Source organism: Humulus lupulus, chromosome 8, assembly GCF_963169125.1.
Source record: "Humulus lupulus chromosome 8, drHumLupu1.1, whole genome shotgun sequence".
In the NCBI taxonomy this organism is placed as follows: Eukaryota; Viridiplantae; Streptophyta; class Magnoliopsida; order Rosales; family Cannabaceae; genus Humulus; species Humulus lupulus.
In genome coordinates, this window is record NC_084800.1 from 29793633 (window position 1) to 29818962 (window position 25330).

Genomic DNA, 25330 nt, shown 5'->3' on the forward strand with positions numbered 1-25330 from the left:
TATATATATTATAAGTTATTTATATTTATAATATTATATTGTTATATATATTATAAGTTATTTATAATTATAATATTATATTGTTATATATATATTATAAGTTATTTATATTTATAATATTTATGTATCTTTAATTTAGTAGATATAAATATTGTATTTATCATATTGCGTTTATTCAAGTATTATATAAGTTATGTTTTTCCTACAATCTTAAAACAGATTCGTGTTTAATATAATATTTGAATATATCAGTGATATTTCTATATCTATATATTGAAAGATATTGTTATTGTGAAAAGTTCGTTTGAACTTAAATCTCACTAGAGAAGTTCTGGGAACTGAATATTTTCAAAGAAACTAGACTGCGGAGGCAGGGGCTAGACCCTTCTTCTAGTGTTCTTTGGAAATTATCTAGTAGAGATATTTGAGGCTGGATAAATACTTAATAGAAATATTCTACGAGAGGCTAGACCACGAATGGTTGGGTTTTTTACCCTTCCAGGCTAACCTAAGAATTTTCTTTAAGTTTGATCTAATAAATCTATCAGCCATGGTGTCTGAGATAAACCTAATCAATTCCAACCCAATGGAGTGGTGGATTGATACTGGTGCCACTCGGCATGTATGCTCAAACAAGAGTCTGTTCAAATCTTTTGAACAGGTAGATAATGGTGAGAAGATTTTCATGGGAAATTCTGCCACATCTAAAATTGCGGGTCAAGGAAGTGTGATCCTAAAAATGACTTCTGGAAATGAGCTGACTCTGAACAACGTACTGTACGTACCAGAGATCCGGAAAAACCTAGTGTCTGGTTCACTGTTGAACAAACACGGATTCCGAATTGTATTTGAGTCAGACAAAGTTGTTCTGTCCAAAAGTGGAATGTTTGTGGGAAGTGATTATGTAACTGATGGGTTGTTTAAACTCAGTGTAATGGTTGTTAAACCAATCATCAATAAAGTTAATAACTCTTCTACTTACTTGCTTGAGTCTTCCAATGTTTGGCATGGTAGACTAGGACATGTTAATTATGATACTCTACGGAGATTAATTAACTTGAATCACATACCAAAATTTCACATTGATTCAAATCATAAGTGTGAAACCTGTGTTGAGGCAAAACTAACAAGGTCTTCCTTCAAAACGATAGAAAGGAATAATGAACCCCTAAATTTAATCCATAGCGATGTATGTGATTTAAAATTTGTTCAAACAAGGGGAGGCAATAAGTATTTTATTACTTTTGTCGATGATAGCACGAAATATTGCTATGTGTATTTGCTGAAAAGCAAAGACGAGGCTATAGAGAAATTTGTTCTCTATAAGACCGAAGTTGAGAATCAACTTAACAAAAAGATTAAGGTGTTGAGAAGTGATCGAGGTGGTGAATATGAATCACCATTTCGTGAATTCTGTGCAAAAAATGGAATCATCCATGAAACCACTGCACCTTATTCACCTCAGTAAAATGGTGTTGCTGAACGAAAAAATCGTACATTGAAAGAGATGATGAATGCGATGTTGATTAGTTCTGGATTGTCGCAGAACATGTGGGGAGAAGCTATCTTATCAGCTAATTATCTTTTAAATAAGATACCCAAAAAGAAAGAAAAGTATGTAAATTGGTGAAATCTTTATATGGTTTAAAGCAAGCACCAAAACAATGGCATGAGAAATTTGACCAAACTATGTTGGCAAATGGCTTCAAAATCAATGAATGCGATAAATGTATTTATTTTAAAGAAACAGATAATGACTATGTCATTTTGTGTCTTTACGTAGATGACATGCTCATTGTTGGAAGCAGTGATAAGATGATCAAATCTATCAAGAGTATGTTGAACTAGAAATTTGACATGAAAGATTTAAAATCTATGAGTGGATATGTGTTCACACTCGGTGGTGCAGTTGTATCATGGAAATCTTCTAAACAAACGGTAATAGCTAGATCCACGATGGAATCTGAGTTTATTGCCTTAGACAAGTGTGGCGAAGAAGCTGAATGGCTTCGTCAATTTTTAGAAGATATTCCAAAATGGCCTAAACCAGTGCCAGCTATTGGCTTACATTGCGATAGTCAATCTGCAATTGGTAGGGCGCATAATAATATGTATAATGGTAAGTCTAGACATATACGTCGTAGACACAATACCATTAGACAACTACTCTCAACTGGAGTTATCTCTATTGACTATGTGAAGTCAAAGGATAATATTGCGGATCCGCTAACCAAATGGTTAAATAGAGAGTTGGTTGAAAAATCATCGAGGGGAATGGGTCTAAAGCCCATGAATGAATAAAGTCAATACAGTAGACACCCCACCTAATTGACTGGAGATCCCAAGATCTAGGTTCAAAGGGACAACTAAAACTGTAAAGACTATGTTGGATCACTGTGGGGGTTATCCTCATTGTCCATTCCTATGATGAAAAAGTGATAACCGTAAGGAAAAGGTTAAGCTATGCTTTTAATGATTTCTTATGCGTCGAAATGTCGAGCAGAGTAATACGGGTTACTCTTAATTAAGAAAATCACCTATGTGAGAGAGAAGATGGGCCGCTTCTATAGGGATTGAATAAGGGCTCAATTCCTAGAATATCTCTTGCAGAACCAGGGAAATGTTCAGGGCCAAAACGAACATAATATTGAGAACCAATATATGTCAGGAAGATTCCTGTGTGTGGTATATCATCGTTTACACGAACGGCAGAACAGTTCAAAGACATCGCGTCTACTGATCAGCCAGTAAAGTAAATATACTTACACAAGGGAAGGTTCAAAGGGTAACACCTACCTATCCTATGCGGGTTTCTAACGTTGAACTCTACACCTAGGTCTAAACCATCTGTTGGTTTTTCTTGAGTCAGTTTTTTCATTCATGTGGGGGATTGTTAGAAAAAATCAATAGTGAATAGTAATTTTTATTTGTCCCACAATGTTTGTGAATGAAAAATCTCCATAGTTAGAAACTATATATAGACCATAGTGGTCTTAGTTTATTTTTACACCAAAACATATTCTTATATATATTTTATCTTCCTTTGAAGATTAAAGATATATATAATTTCTCAATATTGTTTTTCTCTTTTACTCTTTATAGTTCTTAGATCTGTTCTAGTGTGATAGAGTTCGGGCATATTTGGTTCGGCGAAGTAATTGAGTTACTTGTCGTTTACCGTTGTATCCTGGGAGATAGACGTCGAAACCTCGTAGAGGCGACGAATCTGTTTTAAGGAAACTGTGTGTTACACAGGCCTCGGCTTTTAATTTTGTTCTTTATAATTATTGTGTAAATTAATTATAATTGCTATTTATATTATAGTTATTTATATATTGGTATTTATAATTATAATATTGTTATATATATTATAAGTTATTTATATTTATAATATTATATTGTTATATATATTATAAGTTATTTATATTTATAATATTATATTGTTATATATATTATAAATTATTTATAATTATAATATTATATTATTATATATATATATATTATAAGTTATTTATATTTATAATATTTATGTATCTTTAATTTAATAGATATAAATATTGTATTTATCATATTGCGTTTATTCAAGTATTATATAAGTTATGTTTTTTTTGCATTTCCAAGTCATAACTACATATATGCAAGTATCTTGTATTTTTGTGAAAAAGAATATGAAGTAGTAGTCCCCTTGATTATATAAACTCCAAAGGAGTAGCTATTCCTTCTAGCAAGGTGATGAGGTTTTTCCTATAGCTAGCTAGCCAGCCAATAAACCAACTTTGAATTAAATTCTCCATGTGAGGATGGGAGCCTCTGATATAGAATTTAAGGACATTTTTATTAGAGAGGTTCCCAAAGTTGTAAGAGGTTAGGTCCACAGGCTCTTATTAACCAACCAAGCTATTCCACTCCCTCTCCCCTAAATGATAAGTATTAACTTGATTTGATGTTGATTGCAAAATATTAAATCTAGTACTACTTTTGGTTAGTGGAGAATATCACATCTCATACATATAAATATATATATTTATAGCAAAAAAAAAAAAAACAGCAACAAAGCAAATTCAAGTGAATGCAAAGGTGAAAGAATGAATGATGAGGAATGCAACTAGTTTGGTCACATCAAAGTAGTGTGAACAAACAATTATAATGAGATGAGAGCAGGGTAAGCATGATCTGTATGCACTTGAACCAATAGTTTTGAGGGCTTCTAATTCAATCCAATGATAAGCTGATTTTATTTTTCCACCAATCCAATCCCATGAATGAAAAATATCCAATGTAATGTTTTTTTGGATAGGTCCATAGCTTCTTGTCAGAATTTGATAGCGATTTTGCATTTATAATTTTCAAATAGTTAATAAATTCCAACCAATTAAGAAAAGCATTTTTGGCATGTTGATGATCCATAAATTATATCATATATGTTGAGAAATGTTTTGTCTCTAAATTTATAATTAGTTTTAGTGATTAAGTTTTTAAACTTCTAAATTTTTAGTGATCAAGCATTTTTTATCATGTTTAGATGGAAAAAAAATTTCAGTCAGTCTAATTATGGGTTAATACGATTTTGGGTTCTTGTGTTTTAGTTTAATTTTATGATAGACTTTATATTTTAAAAAAAATATATTTTTAGACATTGTATTTTGTCAAATTTAAAAATAGTTCCCTGAATTTGAATTCTACCAAAATATTTTTGTCATCTGGCTTTATATAGTGAGTCATTGACTTAGAAAATGTGATGATCTCTTGAAGGTGTCGATTTGTATAGTATAATTTTGAAAATATTGTGACCAAATTTATGTATTTTTTACCATTTGACAAAACAAATAGTCAAAATATATCTTTTATAAATCTAAGGGTACATGGAATTAAGCTAAAACACATAACCCAAAATAGTATAGGCTTATAATAATTTCCAATTTTTTCTTGAATATTCTGACTTCACTTAACAGAAAAAAAAACCTAACTGCTAAAACATTATATAATTGTGAAAATTAATTATTAAGTATTATTAAACTATGTATCATGTAGTGCAGTATATTTCACGAATTAGTAGCGTCATACTCGAGAAAAAAAAAATTCTGTTTAAATATTATTAAACTGTGTATCAAGGAGTGTAGTATATATCCGCTTAAAAAACTATAGCTAAATCGCTTAAATCTGATAAAATAGTCCGGATCACATATACAAAATTGGTATATACGTACGAACCATTTCATATAACAAAGCCAAAATTGCTCCACTGGTTATGAAGCAATTTCTGGAATTTTATCAGAATCTCTTATATTCTTCCAGTAATAAACAGTTCTGCATAAAATTTCTCAAGAAACTATAAGGGCCGTTTGGCTTGTTTTCTGTTTTCAAAGTTGTGTTATGAGAAATGAGAACAGAAAATAGTTCTTGTAGTTTTAAAAAAACAAGAAGTGTTTGGTTAATATTTTCTAAAAATAATTTTTTAGTTTTATTTATTTTTAAATCTTACATAAAAAATTAACAATTATATTTACAAAGATAAAAACATTTTAAAAGTTTGTAATAAATAATGAGATAAAATAATTTGAAAGAAAAATGATGAAAAATAAGGAGTGAGAAAGTAAAGTTGAGAAAATTTGAAGAAATAGAAATTGATAAGAGAGAAATTGATCGATGCAAGAAAAAATGAGAGAGAATGTGATGAGAAAGAAAGTGAAGAGAGAGAAGTGAGTAGAGAGAGAGAAAATGGCCAGAGAGAGAAAATGATAATATATTAAGTGATGAGAGAGAAAGGGGGATATAGTAAGTGATGAAAGAGAAAATGATGACATAATAAATTATGCAAGAGAAAATAAAGAGATAGAAAATGATGAAAAAAAAATAAAAAGATAAAAAGTGAGAAGAGAGAAAATAGCAAGAAAAAAAAGATAAGGAGAGAGAAAGTGATGAGAGAGAAAATAAGGAGATACAAAGTGATGAGAGAGAAAGTGATGTGCGAGAAAGTGAAGTAAGAGAAAATGATGTGACAATAAATAATGTTAGATAATAATAATTAAAAAAGTGATGTGAGAAAAAAAAAATATAGACAAAAAAAAATTGAGAACAATAGAAAATAATTTTTTGTTGTTATCAAAATTTTATGATTTTTGTAACTTTTTTTCAAAAATTGTTTTCTGAAAACAATGCCAAACACCCCAATTTGTTTTCAAAAAACATTTTTTAGCTTTTAAAAACAAAAAATAGTTTTTTAATTAAGGAGTCAAACACCGTTTAAGGGTGCGTTTGACATTGTTTTTTGTTTTCAAAATTGTGTTTTCAGAAATAATAATAGAAAATTGTTTTTGTAGTTTTTAAAAAAATAACAGGTGTTTGGCTAATGTTTTCTAAAAATAATTTTTCAGTTTTATTTAAAAAAAATTAATAAATATATTTATAAAGAGAAATTTTTTAAAAAAATTTGTAATAAATAATAAGATAAAGTAATGTGAAAAAGTGATAGAAAGTAAGGAAAGAGAAAGTAAGAAGATAAATTTTGAGGAATAAAAATTAAGATAAGAGAATTTGAAGCAAAAAATACTAAAAGAGAAAATGACTAGATAGAAATAAATAAAAAGAGAGAAAGTAAATAGGGAAAAAATGAAAAGAGATAAATTAATGAGAAAGAAATTGATGTAAGATAATTATAATAATTAAAAATATTATATAAGTAAAAAGATTAATTATAATTAAAAACAACTTTACGATGTTCTCTTAATTTTGTTTTCAAAAATTATTTTATGAAAAAAATGTCAAACACCTACCAAACTTGAGAAACCATTTTTTAAATTTAAAAGACAAAAGGTGCCAACACCCTCTAATTTATTCTACAAAAATTGTTTGCTAATACATGTTGATGGAGCACAATCACTGAACGAAGAAGGTATCGTGGTATACGTGGTTTCGGTGGCATTACGTGGAATTAAAGCATGTAGAATAATTAATATTGCACGAGAAAAAACATATATAAATAAACTCATGAGTCACACGATGAAATATCAAATATATAACGAATAATGAAATAAACAAATATACCGACAACAAAAGAAAAAAGAAAAAAGAAAAAAAAGAAACTGAAACAAAATTTCAATAAGCGTATATAATAATCCGATCAAAGGTTAGTCATGAACAGCGGTCACATCTCATCAATCGGCGGCATATCTCTAAGTAATCTCTCAATCTCTTTGAAGGAGATATCTCTCGTCAAAGTTCTAACATCGGCTGGAGTAGCATATGATGAATACATTCGATGACTACTAGAGCTAGTACTACTTTCAAACTGCTTGGCGTTGTCATTATGATCAGACCATCTTTTCAACGCTCTCTGGCCATCGTCGCCGTCGTCTTCCACCTTGGAATCCTTTCCGGTCAGCTTTTGTACCACGTTTTTGAAGCCCTTGATGTCGGTTTCCACGTATTGCGTGTTGATTATCACAACCTTTGGGGGTTTATTAGTACTGTTCTCTCTTCTGGTACCACTCCCGGACATGGTGACAAAGTACGTACGGAACTAAATAAATACTCCTCTGCTGATTCTGATTCAGTTACTTTCAATGTTCCAATTCTTGAGCTAATTTGAAACTTTAATTATTTTAAAGAATAGGATGCATGTATAGGTGTACGAGTTTATATAAGAGTCTTGCTAGGAAGTTGCAAGGAAAAATATATATTTGAGAGTTATATATTGAGAATCCAATTAAAAGAAAAGTGGAAAGGATCAATGAGAGAAGTTGACCGTTGTTTTCATTTGGTTTCGGTTTAATTTAAGAGTTTGGTCAAAGTATGCAGTTGACTAGTTGCTCCTGAGCCTTTTAAACAAGAAAATCTTAGTAGCTCCTGAACCTTTTAAACAAAATATCACATGGAGCGTTGTTATATAGGCACCAGTAGTGGTTGGTGTCTAACACCACCACATTTTGATGGGTACAGTTTACTAGCAGATCATATGTATTTTATTCTAAATTGGACACTACTATTTGCTCTTAAATATATTTTATTATATGAGGATAGTTTTGCTTCGTACAATATCTGGATGCTTGTATATCAAGAATCATAGGTTACATTTCAAAATCAATCCAGAATAAAACGTAGCCAATTGTAACTGTAAAAGTAAAAAACTTTGAAAGTGATCAAATTTGGTTTAATGGAATTGTGCGAAATATTCAGATTCAATTAAGCAAGTATATATGATCGTATATGGTAGTGGAATATTAATATATATTATTAAAAAGGAAAACTATAGTTATAGTATATTATAATTCTGACAACTTCATATTCAAATAATTCAGCTGGTAAAAAAATATTCACCCACTAACAGCACAAATCTAGCTGTTTCTCTTTTGTTTTCTTTGGAAAGCTGAGGCGAGGTGGAACAGTATGTTCAAACAAAATCACAAGTCAAAAGTACATACATTTTATATATATAATAACAACACGTACTGATAGCCAAGTCTGTTCTAGAACCTTTTACGCATAGATTTGTGAAGACGGACAATAATTTGAAAAAGAAAAAAAAGTTGAATATATATGCTTTGGCTAGCGTACGTTTCTTGATCAATTTATAAAAGTCTGCTTATGTTAGTAGAAACTTTGGATAAATTACATATATAGCTGATATTTTCTATACAATATACCATGAGCTGTTTGAATATAATCCTTTTAAATCGTTTCTTCAAGATCTTCTCTTCGCAAATATTGACTCCTTTTAAGAGGAAAAATGTAGAAGAATTTTTTAATGTATAGACGTATCATAGATATATATAAATATATACATATGCATGCGTCATCCCTAGCTATAATATCAACATGACGTAGCATATAGATGAGAAAAATACAGGAATGAGTGGTGTCTCAGAACATAATGTTTTTTTTATAAATAATATGATAAATTAATAAATCACATATATTACTAATAATGAAAAGATGACAAATGTTTTCTTTTTAATTTTAGGAAAAAAGATGAAAAATGTTAAATCTATTCTATTTCTCGTTTTTTTTAATATTTTTATTTGAATAAATGATATTTTTGCCTCTATACCACTTGACCACTATTAGATCGTGCTCTCGAATGATTCACCATGTTAAAAATTCCCTACGAACTATACACATTACTGAAATATGAGATTTCTGTTAGATTTTGTCATAACTAGGTGGCAGGTGGCAAACGAATTGATGATGTGGCATTTTGTTTATTGATGTAGCTGTGTCATCTGTAAAATAATTAGCAATTTTTATCTCAAACTTTGACCACTATCAAATTATGTCGTTTTTATTAAAAAAAAAATCAAGAATTAAATCATTAAAAATCTAATCAATAATAAATAACATTTTTTTACTTTTTTTTTTTACAATATAAAATAAATCCATTTTAGAATGAAAATTTAAAATAAATACTGAAATAAAGAAAAAAACTTTTAATTTAAAAGGAAGAAGATGAAGGGGAAAAACTTTGTTTTATAATTTTTTAAAATTTTTATTTTAAAATATATTTATTTTATATTCTAAAAGAAAAAAAAAAGTAAAAAAAATTATTTGTTATTAATTAGATTCTTAATTTTTGAAAATTTGAAACTTTTAATATTGTTTAATTTCTTGATCTCTTAAATTGATTTTTTTTTATTTTTAAGAATTTAATTATTATTTTTAAGAAAAAAATTAGATTTTCTAAAAAAAAAATAGTTTTAATAAAAATGATACAATTTGGTAATGGTCAAAATTTGGGGGGCAAAATTGCTAATTATTTTACACATGACATATCCACATCAACATACAAAATGTCACATATTCAGTATGTTAGTCACATATGACAAAATCTAACCGAAGTCTCATATTTCAGTAACATTTATAGTTTTGAGACAATTTTTAATATCACGAATCATTTGAGGGCATAATATAATAGTAGTCATAATTTAAAGGCAAAAATGTCATTTATTTTTTTTATTTTATTGTTTAATATTATAATTTTAATAATATTTATGATATTATTAAAATATAAACATTTTATTGGAGTGAATATACATTAAAATATGGAGTTAAAAGAAGTATAAAAGAATGAAAAATAATATAGTGCTGATTAAATTTTTTTAAAAGATATAATTATAAATAAATTAATTATGTCGAATGACTTCCGAGTCCCGACTACTTATTCAAACTTCAAAATTGTATTATAAGTTTGTCTTTTCTGTTTCGGCAAAATAAAACAATAAAAATGAAAATTGTCTTGCTCTGTTGGAAAATATTATGAATAGGCCGTACTTTAGGTGATCGAAACGTGCTTTGAATATGTATATTCAAATATTGTATCTGATACTGATAGTCTTCTCGAAATTACTTCAAAGAAAAAACAAGTCTTCTCATTATCAATATAATATATTTGTTGGTTAAGAAATAATATCCATAAAGACCATAACACTAAAAGTTCAACTTTTCAAAAATTGTGTTCTTGAAAAGTACCTAAAATATTTTCTATATGTTATTTTTCAACTATTTTAACTAAAGTAGTTGTTAGCTCGTGGTAAATAATTCTAAGTACAATGAACATTATACTGATCAATCACGTCTCCGTTGCACAATTTCTAATCTATTCGTAGATATAAGATGCGTAATTGATTAAAACCACACATGGGTAACTATATTGTTGTTGATTAACTTTTTTTTTTTTGTTTTAAATTAATAATGATTGTGACACATAAATTCATATCTTTGTTTTTTTTTAATTTAATCCTAAATATCAATATTATTTAAAAAATGTGTTTTGTCTCATTATTTGTTTGGACTTTATATTTTGTCAAATTACTTTTTAAACTATGTATTTTGTAAAATGATTCAAATAAACTCCTAAGCTAATTTTGATCAAAGTTTTTTGAACTAAAATCACAAATAATTCATTAAACTAACAACTCATAACAAAAGCTCAATCATTTTACATTCAATTTTTTGCTCATCAAAATTGAGTTTATGTGTATATTTGAACAATTTTACAAACACACAAAGTCCAAAAAATAATTTGTCAAAACACATTGTCAAAACAGATAATAAGACAAAACGCAAAGTCAGAAAAAATATAAACTCTATTTAAAAAATATGATTAGATTTGATAGAATTAGGCTAAATAAATATGTATAATTAAGAGAAATTAACGGTCAATATACTCAAGTTTTCCAAAAATAGTACTTAAATACACAAGTCTTTTTTTACGGTACATTACTACAAAAATAAGCTTTAACGCTATCCACTGTTGTTTCGTCAAAGCTCGCCATCCGTGTCTTCCCTACGCTTCTTCTCCGGCCCCGACCAAGCCAAAGTTTGTCCTCCTCCGAACCCTCTTCCATCTTTGGTGCCACTTGATTTGGGATCCATTGAAGGGTCAAATGCTCTCTGTGCGTGATTCCATCTTGTTTCTTCTGAACTTTAGATCAAAGTAGATTGGGGGTAATGGGGTGGAGTGATGCAACATGTGTATTTGAGTTTTTTTTTAAGTGAAGTTCATTTATTTAATTTGTATTTTGTTTAAGTTTTACAATTTAAGTTTGGTATTAAGTTCACTTAGTTTAATTTTAATTAGTTCACATTTTTTATTTTAAATCATTTAAATTTTTTTATTGAATTTTAAATGATTTTTATATAAATTTTTACTATCTTAATAACTTTTTTTAAAAAAATTAAATATGGATCAATCAAATCGTCCGCGGGTACATAAACTGTTTGAATAGAAGTTATGGACCCCTCTTTGGTAGAAGTAATTCTTTCTTGTAAAGAACCCATTTCAGTACTAAGAGTGGGTTGATAACCCACAGCGGAAGGCATTCTGCCTAATAAGGCGGATACTTCGGATCCTGTTCGGACAAAACGAAAGATATTGTCGATAAATAGAAGTACGTCTTGTTCATTAACATCTCGGAAATACTCCGCCATAGTTAGAGCAGTTAAACCAACTCTCATACGAGCCCCTGGTGGTTCATTCATCTGACCATACGTATTGCCACGAAAGCGCTTAGTTGGCACTTAACATAATATTTAACATGAGGTACTTAGGTTGTCAAAAAAATATTGATGAAATATATTTTTACCGTAAAATAAACTTAGGTATTTAAATAATATTTTTGAAAAAATTAAGTATTTTCGTCGCTAATTACTTAAAAATTAATAATTAAATAATAATAAATTATTAAAAAACATTAAATATAAAATTATAATTTCCTTTTATAATATTGATATACATAAAAAAGAAGATTAGATAGAATAAAATAATCTCAAATATTTTATTAAACTAAACCATCATAAAACATGTAAATTAATAAGGTTATTGAATTAATATTTTTTTCAATATTCCCTTTAATTACATAATACAATTATCTGATAAAAATGATCTAATTTTATCTATTCTAATTCTACTTTTCAAGATACATTTTTTTTTAAATATATTGTACTATACTTATAGCAATAACAAAAAGTGAGTCTTGTAATTTGGGAATTGTAGTCCTTTTGACATTTGTTTTCTTTCTTTTATATTTTCTATATAATTTATAAAAAATAATAATAATAAAACATCCTATAAAATTAAAATTATTAATAACTCCCGTATAATAATTTTAGGTTTTTTTTTTTTTTTTTTTGCAAGAGACCCCTCTCAAATAGGATTGGAAACAGAGTAGGGATTGAAAGGGAAATGCCTTTCCCTTCCCCTGTCCTCGCCTCCTATTTAAGTCCCATATTCCATCCCCAGCTGCATAATACTCGACGAGAGCATAAACAAGGAATTGTTGTTGGAGTTAGGACTCCGACAAAGATCTTTCTATATATATACAATAAATACTTTTTTTAAAATAAAACTAAAACAATATAATAAATATATATATTAATAACAGAATCACAAATTTAAAAAAAAAAACTAAAAACAAAACAAAATATTTAATATAATATATATATAAAAAAAATAAAATAAAATGAGGACCAAGACAGAACAGGAAGTGTTATTTCTATCCCATTTCGTATTTAAGCGGAGAATCCTTATCCAATTAAAGGTAAGTAAGTCCCCACAGAAGCCCATGGCACATGGAAAATTCTCATCCCTTCTCTGCTCTTAGACAGGGGCATACTAATTCATAGAAATAAAATCAGTCTAAATACAGAGCAAAAACATGATAAAAACACAGACAGACCGAACAAAAACAAGACAAGAAAGGCAATAATAGAAATAAACCAGCAACAGTAACCAGCAACAGAGCTGAAGCTAGAGGACCCACTAACGAACTACAATCAAAGAAACGAAACACAAAATGAACTCTTCTTACAGTTGTGAGGCACACACCACATATTAAAATAAATCCTCGTGGTTATCTTATGTAGGATAACCATAGGTCCTCAATTTTCATTCTGAAGAGAAGAGACTACTGTATTTGGCTAAGTAAATGTGAAATTATTAATCGTAAGTTGTTTGATTAAAATAAAATACTTGTCATGATAAAACATTCATTAGAAAACAATAAGTCCAACCAAGTCAAATTGATTTGAAGTTTCAATTTTTATTTTGTCAAAGATTGAATTTTCAAATTTTATATATTCATTTTATAAATCAATTTTGACAACGTACTCTACACATTTGACCCTTTTTTTTACTACCTCTACATTTAGTAGATTTTCTAAAAAACTTGGTCGAAAATATGATATTATATATAAATTTGAAGTAATGTAATATATAAAAACTTAAAAGTGTGATTAAAAATGCAAACGAGGTGAGGTGAGGTTGAGGAATGTACCTGCAAACTTTTGTCGTCCTCGCCACTCAAATGGCATTGTAAGTAATTAAACATGCAGTTTTATGAACCAAAATTATGTTTAGAGAGAACTTATTGTATTTCTAACTTTTTAGGTGCTTCCATCTTTTATTTTTATTTTACATCAGATAAAAAATACAAAGAAGAAAACAGTGATGACTTGAACCGTAAGAAATTAGAGCAAAATTAAGTTTGTTTATCTATAAGTATATCATTATACTAGATATAAACAACGTGCAATATATACATTTGTTTAGTTTTATTTATAGAATTTATTAATTATTTTTATTAAATTTATATTAATGTCATATAAATTTCAAATAAATATCTTATTTTAATTAAATAATTTATTTTTGTTTAAGTTTATGTTTGTTCTAGTTTTTGAATTTGGGAGTGACAACAAAAGATTGTATATTATATGTTTAATGTAATATTAAATATTATATGTGAATTTTAAATTTAAATTTCTTGCTAGTATTTAAAAAAATAATAATAATTTGTTGCTAATTCACAGTAGATTATATTATATGTTTAATATGATATTATTCTAATAAGTGAGTTTAAATTTAATTAAATTTTATTTAAGTTATCAAACATATGATTTTATTATTTTTAAATAATTATTATTGTAAAATATCTCAAAAATATCATATTTTAATTTATTTAATTATTTATTATTTTAAAATAATTATCATTGTAAAATATCTAAAAAAATATCATATTTTAATTTGTTTAATTATTTATTATTTTTAAATAATTATCATTGTAAAATATCTTTAAAAAATCATATTTTAATTTTGTTAATTATTTATTTTATTTAAGTTTAAGTGTTTATAAACTACCGTTATATATAAGAATATTATGTTAAATATAAGAATATTCCGTTAAAGTTAACATTAAAAAAATAAAAAACCGTTGAAACCAAGAATTTCCATAATCTATACATTTGTTATATAGAAGAGATAAAGTGAACTTTAGGATGTGTATATGTTAGAATATTTGGTCTGCATTAAACATCATAACACATCAGCAAAGTTACGTTTTTTTTTTCTTCTAGTCTTGTCTACCATTTCACTAGATGAGTCTGCGTTTATTTCTGGTATTTTTTTAAGTTTGATAACAGTTGTAAAACCCCCCATAAATAGGTCTTATTATCTCAGTTGTTTAAAAGTGAGAAAAGTACAGATTTCATTTGTAAATAATATGAGCTATTTCAGATAGAGAAAGAGAGAGAGCTTGAGAGCGAAACACTTGGGTCTTGGGTGAGAGATTTCTTTGTACATGGTCAAGTGTACTTGGGGTTTTACTTGGGTTCAAGGCATTGTAATCCATCAAGTGTAGAAGTTCTCTAGTGATGATAAGTTGTAATCTCCATTGCTGTTTCATAGTGCAGAGAAGAACATCCCAATGGGAGTTCAAAGAGGATGAAGACTCAAGTTATTTGGACTGAACCTCTATAATTCTTGGTGTTGATTTTATTGTTTTTCTTGCTGATTTTTCTATTGAATTTGTGCATGTTCTGTCTACTGGTTTGTTGATTTTGTGATTGTAGATGAAACTGGTGTGAGGAAGGTGAATTCCCTAACAGTATATATAGGTAGATTTTAGAATGCACACCCTATTTTTTGGTGTATCGGTGTACACTTTTTTATTTTTGGTACTTAAATGATTTTCAACACAATTTTTTTATAATTATGAATGATTTACAGTGCCGAAAATAAGATTCAAATAATTTGTTGTACACATAATTTTTTTTATACGCGTGGAAAGTAACATATTTAAACTCTTTTATCTACACTCTAACTTATTCGAAATTTCCTAAAAATTTGTAAAATACTCTTAATAATTACAATATATACAATTATAAAAAAAATATTCTAAAAATCATTCAGGTACCAAATACAGGGTGGGTAAGTAACAGCACACCAAAAAATCTTTCTATATAAATACAATCTAAACTAGACACAATACACTGCATAAACTGATAAATATATTTATTTATAACTACATCCCATGCATTTCCGATATTAGATTTAAATAATATCTATATAAAAAAATTATGCAACTTATTTGTTAAAAATTTAAAATTTGAAGTTTTATAATAAAATAAATAATTAAGTTATAAATATAAAGGTTTTATACAAACTCGAACATAAATTTACGAAATATTACAATAAACAAACTTTATACTATATGAATTTTAAATTATTTTTTTTAATTATTATGTTGTTATATAATTTTTAGAGATTAAAAAGATTTAAATGAAAAAATAGAGTTTTAATTCTATTATAAATTAAGTGTACTACTAAAATCTAAAAAATTTATAAATAATTACTGCAAAAAAATTATAAATAATATTAAAGATCAAAAATAGAACAATTTAGTATTTTACTTTAGAATAAATATGTAATAATTTGTTTTAACAAAACAATTATGTATTTTTATATTTATCGGGTGTCAGTAAAATATTTGAAATATATTATGCATATTTGAGGAAGAAACCCGCCGACGAGTACTTAATAGTTACGCTAATATTTACTGATTTTAACATTAATTTTAATCAAAGATTGTAATTAATTTGAAATTATGATCGGTATCATGATATTTACCAAAGGACAAAAAAATGATTTATTTTTTTCAAAATAATATTAATTAAGATGAGATCTAAAAAAAAAAGTAAATTTTATTTAAAATTTAATTTTTATAACAATTATTAAATAGTTTCTAAAAATTAAAAAATTAAATTAAATTATTCTTTATTATTTTAGCTCTTTTAAAGTAGTACTTTTAAAAAATACCCGTCAACTCTAAAGTGTGATTTCTCTATTTTAAAAAAAATGAAAAGACGACATTGCAAGGCAAAAAAATAAAGAGGGACCAAGAGAACTTCACAGGTTGAGACTGGAGTTAAGGAAACGGTTTAATACTCAAAATTAGGAATGTTCATGGTGCAAGTGTTGCCATTTTATTGGAACTCATCGTATATTCAATTTGAGCAATTTGTCAAACCGCACATTCACTACACATAATCTAAACCGCACTACAAAAATACACGGTGGACAAATAATTTACAACAAAGTAAAGTTCATGACTAAAAGGTGTGCACACATTATGGGCTATTGAGATTATATGGTAAAACTAAAAAACATATAAAAAAAATTGATATTTTTCTAATAGTGTAGTGCAATGCCTGCACCACATGATTTGGAAAAAACATACAATTTGTAACCACACCGCAGAGTATTCCAAACCACATATTTTGGGCCGTTGTGGTGCAGTTTTTTGAAGGACCCTACCAAAAACAATTCTGAAAAAACGAAACAACTTCTTATGGTGAGAGTGTACAATTCATACAATTTCTTATGATGGATAAGATACACATACAACACAATTTTCTTAACTTGACATCTATTAATGATGGTGGGTAACCGTATCTCTTTTTTAAAAATGAAATGCAGAGATAAAAATGACAAAAGAAATACGAAGCTGCATTTTCCCTGAGCCAACTTCCCTATGGCCTATTCTGACCAATATGAAAGAGGAAACCTTCAGCATTCAGAGCATAAAAAGTTCACAATACTTACAGTGTCTTATGACCCAAAAGAAATCTAAATGAACTGCTGTCAAACGATTACATGCATCAAGTGACAAGTTATACATTCAATATGCATAATGAAATACAAAACTCAAATAGAAAGGAGCATTGGCACAAAAGGTACCTAGGTTCTTGGAACTTGGTGGCCACAACACCACACCTTCTATCCAAGATCAAGGATGATAATTAAAAGCTTTTTCTAAGTAAAGGAGCACAAGTATGATCGCTATACCGAGAGAAGTTTCCAAGTGCATATATGATATTTGCCAACACAGAGCATTCGAATTCAGAACATGTGAAATTCTCAAGATCGAAACCATCCCGTAAAAACTTCAAACTTTGAAGCAGGCCCCGATGTGTAAAGAGTCACAGAACAACAATTGTTGCTACATAAAAGACTGATAAACGGAAAGAAACAAATGTTTCACCAACCAGTAAAATGCATCATATTTTCTTTAGCTGAGAAGCTAGGCTGAATCCATCCACTGATCCTTAATTAGTGGACTGATTATTGCAACATTGGACGAACAACTCGGGATCGCACCGGTGTCTTTGAAGGACTTACCCTGAAAAATATAGAATACAGATAAGAGAAGAATGCCATTGAATTGAAGACCTGACAGATTAAGCTTGTCTTGTTCGCACCTTATTGGTTGGGTTCCTAAGACCATTCCACTACAATTCAGAGCAAGTATTGCGCTTTCTGCCTGTTCATCAAAGCAAATGAACCAGCAAGTTCAAGGGTGGACAAAAATGAAATTATTATTGCAAAATAGCAATGCAACTTAAAGACGTGATTTTCCATTATGGTTTAGTTTGAGTAAGAAAAAGTATGCTTTCACCGTATTTCTATTTTTTTTTTAAAATTACCAAAATATGAGCACAAGGAAAATACTGAAAATTAAGCAAGCTGTGATGAATTACAAACTGTGTTCAGGGGCACAATTCAGATTTTTCTTTCCTCTGTTTTATTGAACCTTTTGTGAAGTGGCACTTTTTAATCCATCAAATACTGAAAATTAAGCAGGCTGTGAAGTGCCGATTCTGAAATTGAAACCTCAGGCATATTGAACAAGAAAAGAAGGATAAACTATTATACTAACTACATAAAATGGGGGAATTAGTACAAACCACCTCCTTTTTTTCCTTATTGGTTTTTTTAAGTTTCCAAAATCTCAATGGATTCTGTCTGAATATAGAAAGTACAGTTGTTTTTGTGACAGTTTTCCCCAAGGGATGAACTTTGACGTGGAAAAACTACATTGGTGCAAAGATGAATGGGAACAGAACGCAAGGGTTCTATCTTTTGCTTCTTTTTTTGTTTCCTTTCTTTTGGTTGGGTATGGGGCAGATGGGGACAGGAAATGAATGAATGCAATCTGATAAGATTGAAAGGTTATTTTACTCCTGAGGGGGATTGAAAGGTTATGTTCAAACTGTTATCCTATTGTATAAAGTTCCACCTCCTCCTAAAAGCGGAACATTCATGTCTCATCCATTGAAAGCAACTGTTGACATGAACAGGATTTACCCACGAACATGGGCCATATAATTGCAACAGTTAAAAGAATGAAAGTATCTCCAAAATAAGTCAAATGATATCGAAGAAAACTGGAACAAAGATCAATGTTTTTCAAGCATCATAATAAGAGTACCAGAATTTTTAATTACATGTTCCTTAGTGAAGTCTCAAACTTACCATGACAAATTCAACAAAAGCTATGCGAGTTGAATGCACATGATCCCCCAAAAGCCTTAAACGAGTAACCTGGCAGTGAGTAGTAATGATGTAAATTTAAATTAATATGGAGCTTAAAATGGAAAATATATATATAATTATATAATGCTTTTAAATGACCCTACTTCGCCACAAGCTGTCTCAAAGAAACTCTTAACTTCAGTTTGAGAAACCTGCAATGAGAATATTTTAGTAAGTAGGTAAGACTGGTATATGATAGACACAAATGAATAATGACCAATCTAACAGGTCTCAACATCCACCTTCTTATCAATATTTGTGCAATAGACAGTCCTCGAACACATTTCCCGTTCATCATCTGACTGCAGAATATAAAAATAAAAATAAAACCATTACACAATTTTCAGAAAGTGCATTTAAGTTCCCCCACTGGTTAAAACAAGAACAATTATGCAGTGCAAGCTTTGTACAATAACAAAAGGAAAAATTAACAGAATTACTTGATACATACCCTAGGAAGGAATGTAGGATTAACAGGAAGGATCGCAGTTTTTGAAGGTAAGACCCGAACTGGATAGTATCCTAGCACTGTTCCGCCAAGATTTAGAGCTGCTCTTGCACCATCTGTTTATGCATATTCAATATAGCACAAACAATGAAAAGTCAACAACCATAATATATTTCCTTGAGTGGAATATTAAAAAGGCTTTCAGTTAAAAAAATTGTGATGAACTTACGCTCGTCAGCAAACTCCACAAATGCAAAACGAAGTACTGAATGTGGGTCACCACAAACTCGGCAATCAACGACCTTCAAATATGATAATTACATAAGTACAAAAATGGTGGCATGTACTGCATCTAACAAAACTCTAGGGAAAGCTACAATTATTACTAAATCTAGTATTGGAAAAATATATTCAGCAGAGAAGGAATATAGAAAATGTTCTTTAAATAAATAACTGGGAAAAGAAGACCTTAAAATGAATCCAAATAATGTAAGGGAAACACGTAGGCCAGCAAAAAGAACAGGAAAAACAAATTAATCAAGGTGCCGCCAACAAATCTCCAGAGAAACCATTAGTAAAAGACACGCATCATAAATTAAACTGAGGTGAAATGATTAATTTAAGAGAAATAAGAATTGATCTAACCACAACTTTAATCAAGACTAAACTTCATAACATAAAGACATTTCATGGCCACCTAGTCAAGCTAGCCTCTAAGGGCTCATTTGGTAGAGATTGGACAGGATTATTGTTTTAAGATTGGATGAGATTATGTCAGTACTATGACTAATATGGTGAATAGTTGGGAATAAATGAGAAACTAGATAAAAATATTTAAATAAAAAACACGGGATCCGCATCAATTGAAAAATATGTAGTGTATATATAAATATATATATAAATAAATCAAAATATGGAACCTACATTTTACGGGAGAATTTACAAAAATAAAGAAAGAAAAAAAGGAGGGTCCCACCATTTATTTGAAAATGGAAAAGAAGACAGTGGAACCCTTCGCATTGTCCCTCCTTTCTCACCAGCTAACATGAGACTGGACTAGCCCATCCCCTTGATTGAGTCATGCCCACAAAACAAGCGCTTACAAGACTTAAATTACCTCAGAATATCAGAACAACCATATTCAACTAATGTGTCCAAGTATTGAACAGTTTTTTTTAGCACATTCCATAACAACTTTGAGAAAAGTAATTTCCCCTCCAAGATGAAAAGTATATTTGTGGTAGGAGCATGCATTATATCTTATTTCCGAGGTTCATACATCCAAAAGAAAAGCATTATCTTTGGACTGTTGTGGTGCTTCCCTATAATACTGGCAGTGGATATTGCCATCAGCACCAACTATTTCATTTCCAATGGAAATTGACATTACAGTACTAACGAATACATCATCATCAGAGATTCACAGAGAACAACAATGTGATCAAGAGAAAAATCGTGAACTCTTGAGCTAGTTTTGTATATCTCTACATCTGAGAACAGAGAAAATAACATATACTAAAATTGATAATCAATTATAGGGAAGAAATGCTCAGTTATACACATTAAGACAGAAATATTGATATCTCTAAAAGCAATCATCATGATAGTAGTAGTGTTTAAAGTAAATTTTCTTATGGAATTATAACCAGCAAGCTGACAAGCGTACAATTAAGTATCAACCCAAGAATCTGGAATTAATATATGTTGTACTGCAATGAGAAACTAGAAAGGAGAAAATACAGTTCTACCACAATCAAGATACTCTAGCAGCTAAATTTCCAGAAATTTTTTTAAAGACAATACCAGGGAGTTAACCACTGAAGAATACAAGTACAAAAGCACCCAAATGGAAAGAAAAAAAAATCTTTCAATTACAAACATTCACTGGCAAGTATAACAGTCTCTGCCCGCATCCAGGCATGTAAAAGAGTACAAATCTAGTCTAAATTATCAACTCTTTGGAAAGCACAAAGTCAACTTATCAGCATATCAAATCTACCACAGCAAATTGGTAGTTTGGTAGCACATTGCTCAATGATTTAAATATGTCCAAAAAATCCCCAGAGAAGGAAAAATAAAAAAAGCATGGAGATCAAAAGCTATTGATAATCAAGCAATATAACTTACTTGTCCACAGCTACTAAATAAGGCAGCAAGCCGCTCTTCAGTGACCTAAATTCAAGAAAACAATTCTTCTTAAGGTCTATTTGTTTCAAATAAGAAAAGAAATACATACACGCATAATGCAGACATAAGTACGAGTACATATAAATATATACATATGTATATTGGTATGAGTGTGTATACTATACATACTTCTAGGTTTTGAGAATAAAAAAATCCCAGTCTTAATTTAATTATTACCAGCTGATCAATATCAGAAACATATACTGTTCGTCTAATACTGTTGTCTCGCTGAGCTCTGAAACTTCTTCCATTCAACCTTCGTCTCCCCTGATTAAAGTTATTTCTTCTCTGGAAATAACCAAATAAATGGGTCAACATATACATCAAGAAGAAACAATACAGTAAAGCATAAAATGTGAATGTTTTCACGACCGGAGCACTATCCTTTTGAACAATGAAAAACAGATTACAAGTAATCATTGTCAATACCGAGCAATAACCTATCTAACTTTTAATCAACACACTACTAATTAAAGTTTCCATAGCACAAGAAACATCTTCAAAACTCGTCATCAATCAACTGCATAGCAGTTCAAATTTTTCAAGCACATTTCTTGAATTTAGTAAATGTACCAGTGATATTCAAAATCACAAAAAAAAAAAAAAAAAAAAACAATCACATTTTTTTCCAAGGGAAACCTATAGCCGACACATTTCGCAACACATTCATATATAGATAACTCGGCCCGTTTTTATTCAAATCATAATATAGTATAACAGCCCTTAAATTAAAGAGCAAACAAAAAACAATCACATTTTTTTCCAAGGGAAACCTATAACCGACACATTTCGCAACACATTCATATATAGATAACTTGGCCCGTTTTTATTCAAATCATAATATAGTATAACAGCCCTTAAATTAAAGAACAAAAAAAAAAGTCAAATATAAGCCGAGCACAAATCGATCATCAATTCGATCAACATTTCAACAAAAATCAATTGCAAAAAAAAATCCAAATTACGAAATATGAAAACCCAATTCCTCGGAAACACAAGGGAAAGATCCCATCCCTTCATATTTCTTTTGGTTAATTATAATAATAAAAGATGAATTAAGAATAATGAGTACCCTTCTGTTAATTGAGTTATCATCATCAGGAAAAAGCTTATTGTTGGGGGAGAGAGACTCATCGGTCGTAATTGCGTTGAGGTTGTTGAAGCTCTGTTGCTTAGCGTAAGACGATGGGATAAACTCTTTGGCTAAAGGGTTCAGCTTCGTGAACATATCAACCAGTTTCTGGACATTGAATTCCGATTCCGATTCCGATTTCGACGACTCCGATTCCGATTCCAGCTTTGAGTTCTTGGCAGCCGCTGCCGCAGCTACCTCACCGGAAATCTCAGCACCCGCGGCCATAGAATCAAAACACAGCAACAAAAATATAATAATATATATTTTTCAAATTAAACAAAGGAAAATATGTCCTTATCCTTCTCAAAATGAGGGTTTATAATCTGATAATTACAGAACCAAAAAAAGAAAAAACACAGAAAAGGAAGGGAATTTATATAGAGAGAGAAAGAAAATAAGAAATGGGGTTATGAGATTGTTATAGCGGTGGAGGACGATAGAGGTAAAGCAAAGACGAAATAGCTCAATGCCTTTGGCTATGGCTAATTGGTTCTCTTCTCTCTATTTATTTTATTTTTTTGTATAAATGGTTTTTGGGTTTTTCTGAGAGAGAGAGAGAGAGAGAGTTGAAAAGTGTCAAGTGAATGGGGACGTTAGAATAGGAAAAAGGAAGGAAGCAAACGTAAAGATGACTTAAGCCCAAAACTTCTTCTAATTATTCAATTCAATTCAATTTGCTTCTTGTTACACTTTCACTCTCTCTTGTTTCTCTCTCTAGTTGCTGTGTGTGAATTTCTGTGCAGTGTGGAGCGATGGACATACATGTCATTCTCATCTGCCATCACACTATCTATTCTATAGGTGTTTGTTGGATTCTTCTTTCTATTTTATTTTTTCCTTTTTTTTCTTATTATTATGGATTTTTTTCAATATTATTATATTAAAAAAATCTGTATAATAAAACTCTTATTTGGAAAGAAAAAAAATTTATTTATGTCCTTACTTATAACTATCTTAAAAATATTTTCTTTTGTTCATTTAGTTTCTCTTTTTTGGGTGTGATATAAGAATTGTATTTTTCTGATCTTTCTTAATTCATCCAAATGTTGTTTTTCGTCGAAAATATATATATATAGATGTTTGATAAAAAAAAAAAATACGAAAAATGGATAAAAATGAACTTCTAAATTTAAATTTGATTCTTCCACCCTGTCCAGTGTCGGACTGAATTCAAGCCAAGAGAGGCAGCTTCCTCCTAATTATTTAAATTTTAAAAAAAATTTGTGTACATTTTAATTTATTTTGTATAAATTCTTACATAATATATATATTCATATTAAATTTTTTATTAAGTTTTTATATATAATTCTTATATTTTGTTATCTCATTTCTATAATTGTATTATTATATATAGGGGTGTTCATTGGATGATATCCAATGTTTTTAAGCCCATTCCATCCGATCCAATCATCCAATTGGATGTTGGATTTTTGGAACCGATCCGATCCAATCATCTTGAACCAACCGATCATATCCGATCCAATGGATGATTGGATCGGTTCAGTTCCATCCATTGGATGCATCCATTGGTTATCCATTGGATCGGATCGGATCCATCCGATCTTTTAAAACCTTTATTTATGCTGATTTTTTTAAAAAAAATATTATTTCAATTATAAAAACACTAATGACTCATTCAAATAATAAAAATATTTTATGATTTAGAAGTTTACAACACAAATTAAAAACATAAGTCTTAATAATTTGTAAGAATCTAACATAAAATTACAATAATAAATCATAATTAAATAAAAAGTTTAGTACATTAAATATAATATATGTAAACAGTAAATGTAATAAAATATAATATATTTTAACTTTAAAAAAAAATATATAATATATTTTTTATATGAATATTAATTGGATAGTATTGGATCATTATTGGATTGGATCGGTCGGCTGGATCCATTGGATTTACATGTCATCCAATAACCGACTGATCCAATATTGGATTTTTAAAAATGTCATCCGATCCAATCCAATCATAATTGGATATCCAATTTTTAGCGGTCGGTTGACATTGAATCGGTCGGTTTGATATTGGATCGGATCGTTTCTGCACAGCCCTAATTATATACTTATTAATACACATATTTTATACAATTAATATAACTTTTTTTTTCCGCTAAAATAAAATTGTGTTTGATCCTATCATTCATCTTTCACTACTTAGTGTTATTTTGTGTTTAAATCTAGAGAAATTCCATTTCATCGACTTAATTAAAATACTCAAAATTCCATACAATAGCATACTCTAGCAAGTGATTGTTGTTTATATTTTTTAGTGTCGTATTTTTGTCTATGCATTTCCTGATTTATCATCATCTATAATAAAGTAAGTTTCACGTTTTAAAATATAAATGAAAAGAAATTGCAAACATGTTTATTAGTTGGATTAGAATATTGTTTGGGATTATACTAT

At 29.1% G+C, this 25330-nt stretch overlaps 2 protein-coding genes across 2 annotated transcripts; both read right to left on the minus strand.

Annotated features, from left to right (window-relative positions):
* Nucleotides 1–6992: 6992 nt before the first annotated feature.
* Nucleotides 6993–7704, minus strand: LOC133793637 (VQ motif-containing protein 1). The gene has a single exon (XM_062230944.1). The coding sequence runs from the start codon at nucleotides 7496–7498 to the stop codon at nucleotides 7145–7147; it is 354 nt and encodes a 117-aa protein (XP_062086928.1). The 5' UTR covers nucleotides 7499–7704; the 3' UTR covers nucleotides 6993–7144.
* A 9547-nt stretch (nucleotides 7705–17251) lies between these two features.
* On the minus strand, nucleotides 17252–23559 carry LOC133796604 (polyadenylate-binding protein-interacting protein 9-like). Its single transcript, XM_062234185.1, has 10 exons — nucleotides 22846–23559; nucleotides 21951–22061; nucleotides 21714–21758; nucleotides 19816–19888; nucleotides 19590–19702; nucleotides 19381–19440; nucleotides 19243–19290; nucleotides 19079–19147; nucleotides 18025–18086; nucleotides 17252–17945 (listed from the first exon to the last, which is right to left on the minus strand). The coding sequence occupies exons 1-10, from the start codon at nucleotides 23131–23133 to the stop codon at nucleotides 17888–17890; spliced, it is 927 nt and encodes a 308-aa protein (XP_062090169.1). The 5' UTR covers nucleotides 23134–23559; the 3' UTR covers nucleotides 17252–17887.
* Between the last annotated feature and the right edge of the window lie 1771 nt (nucleotides 23560–25330).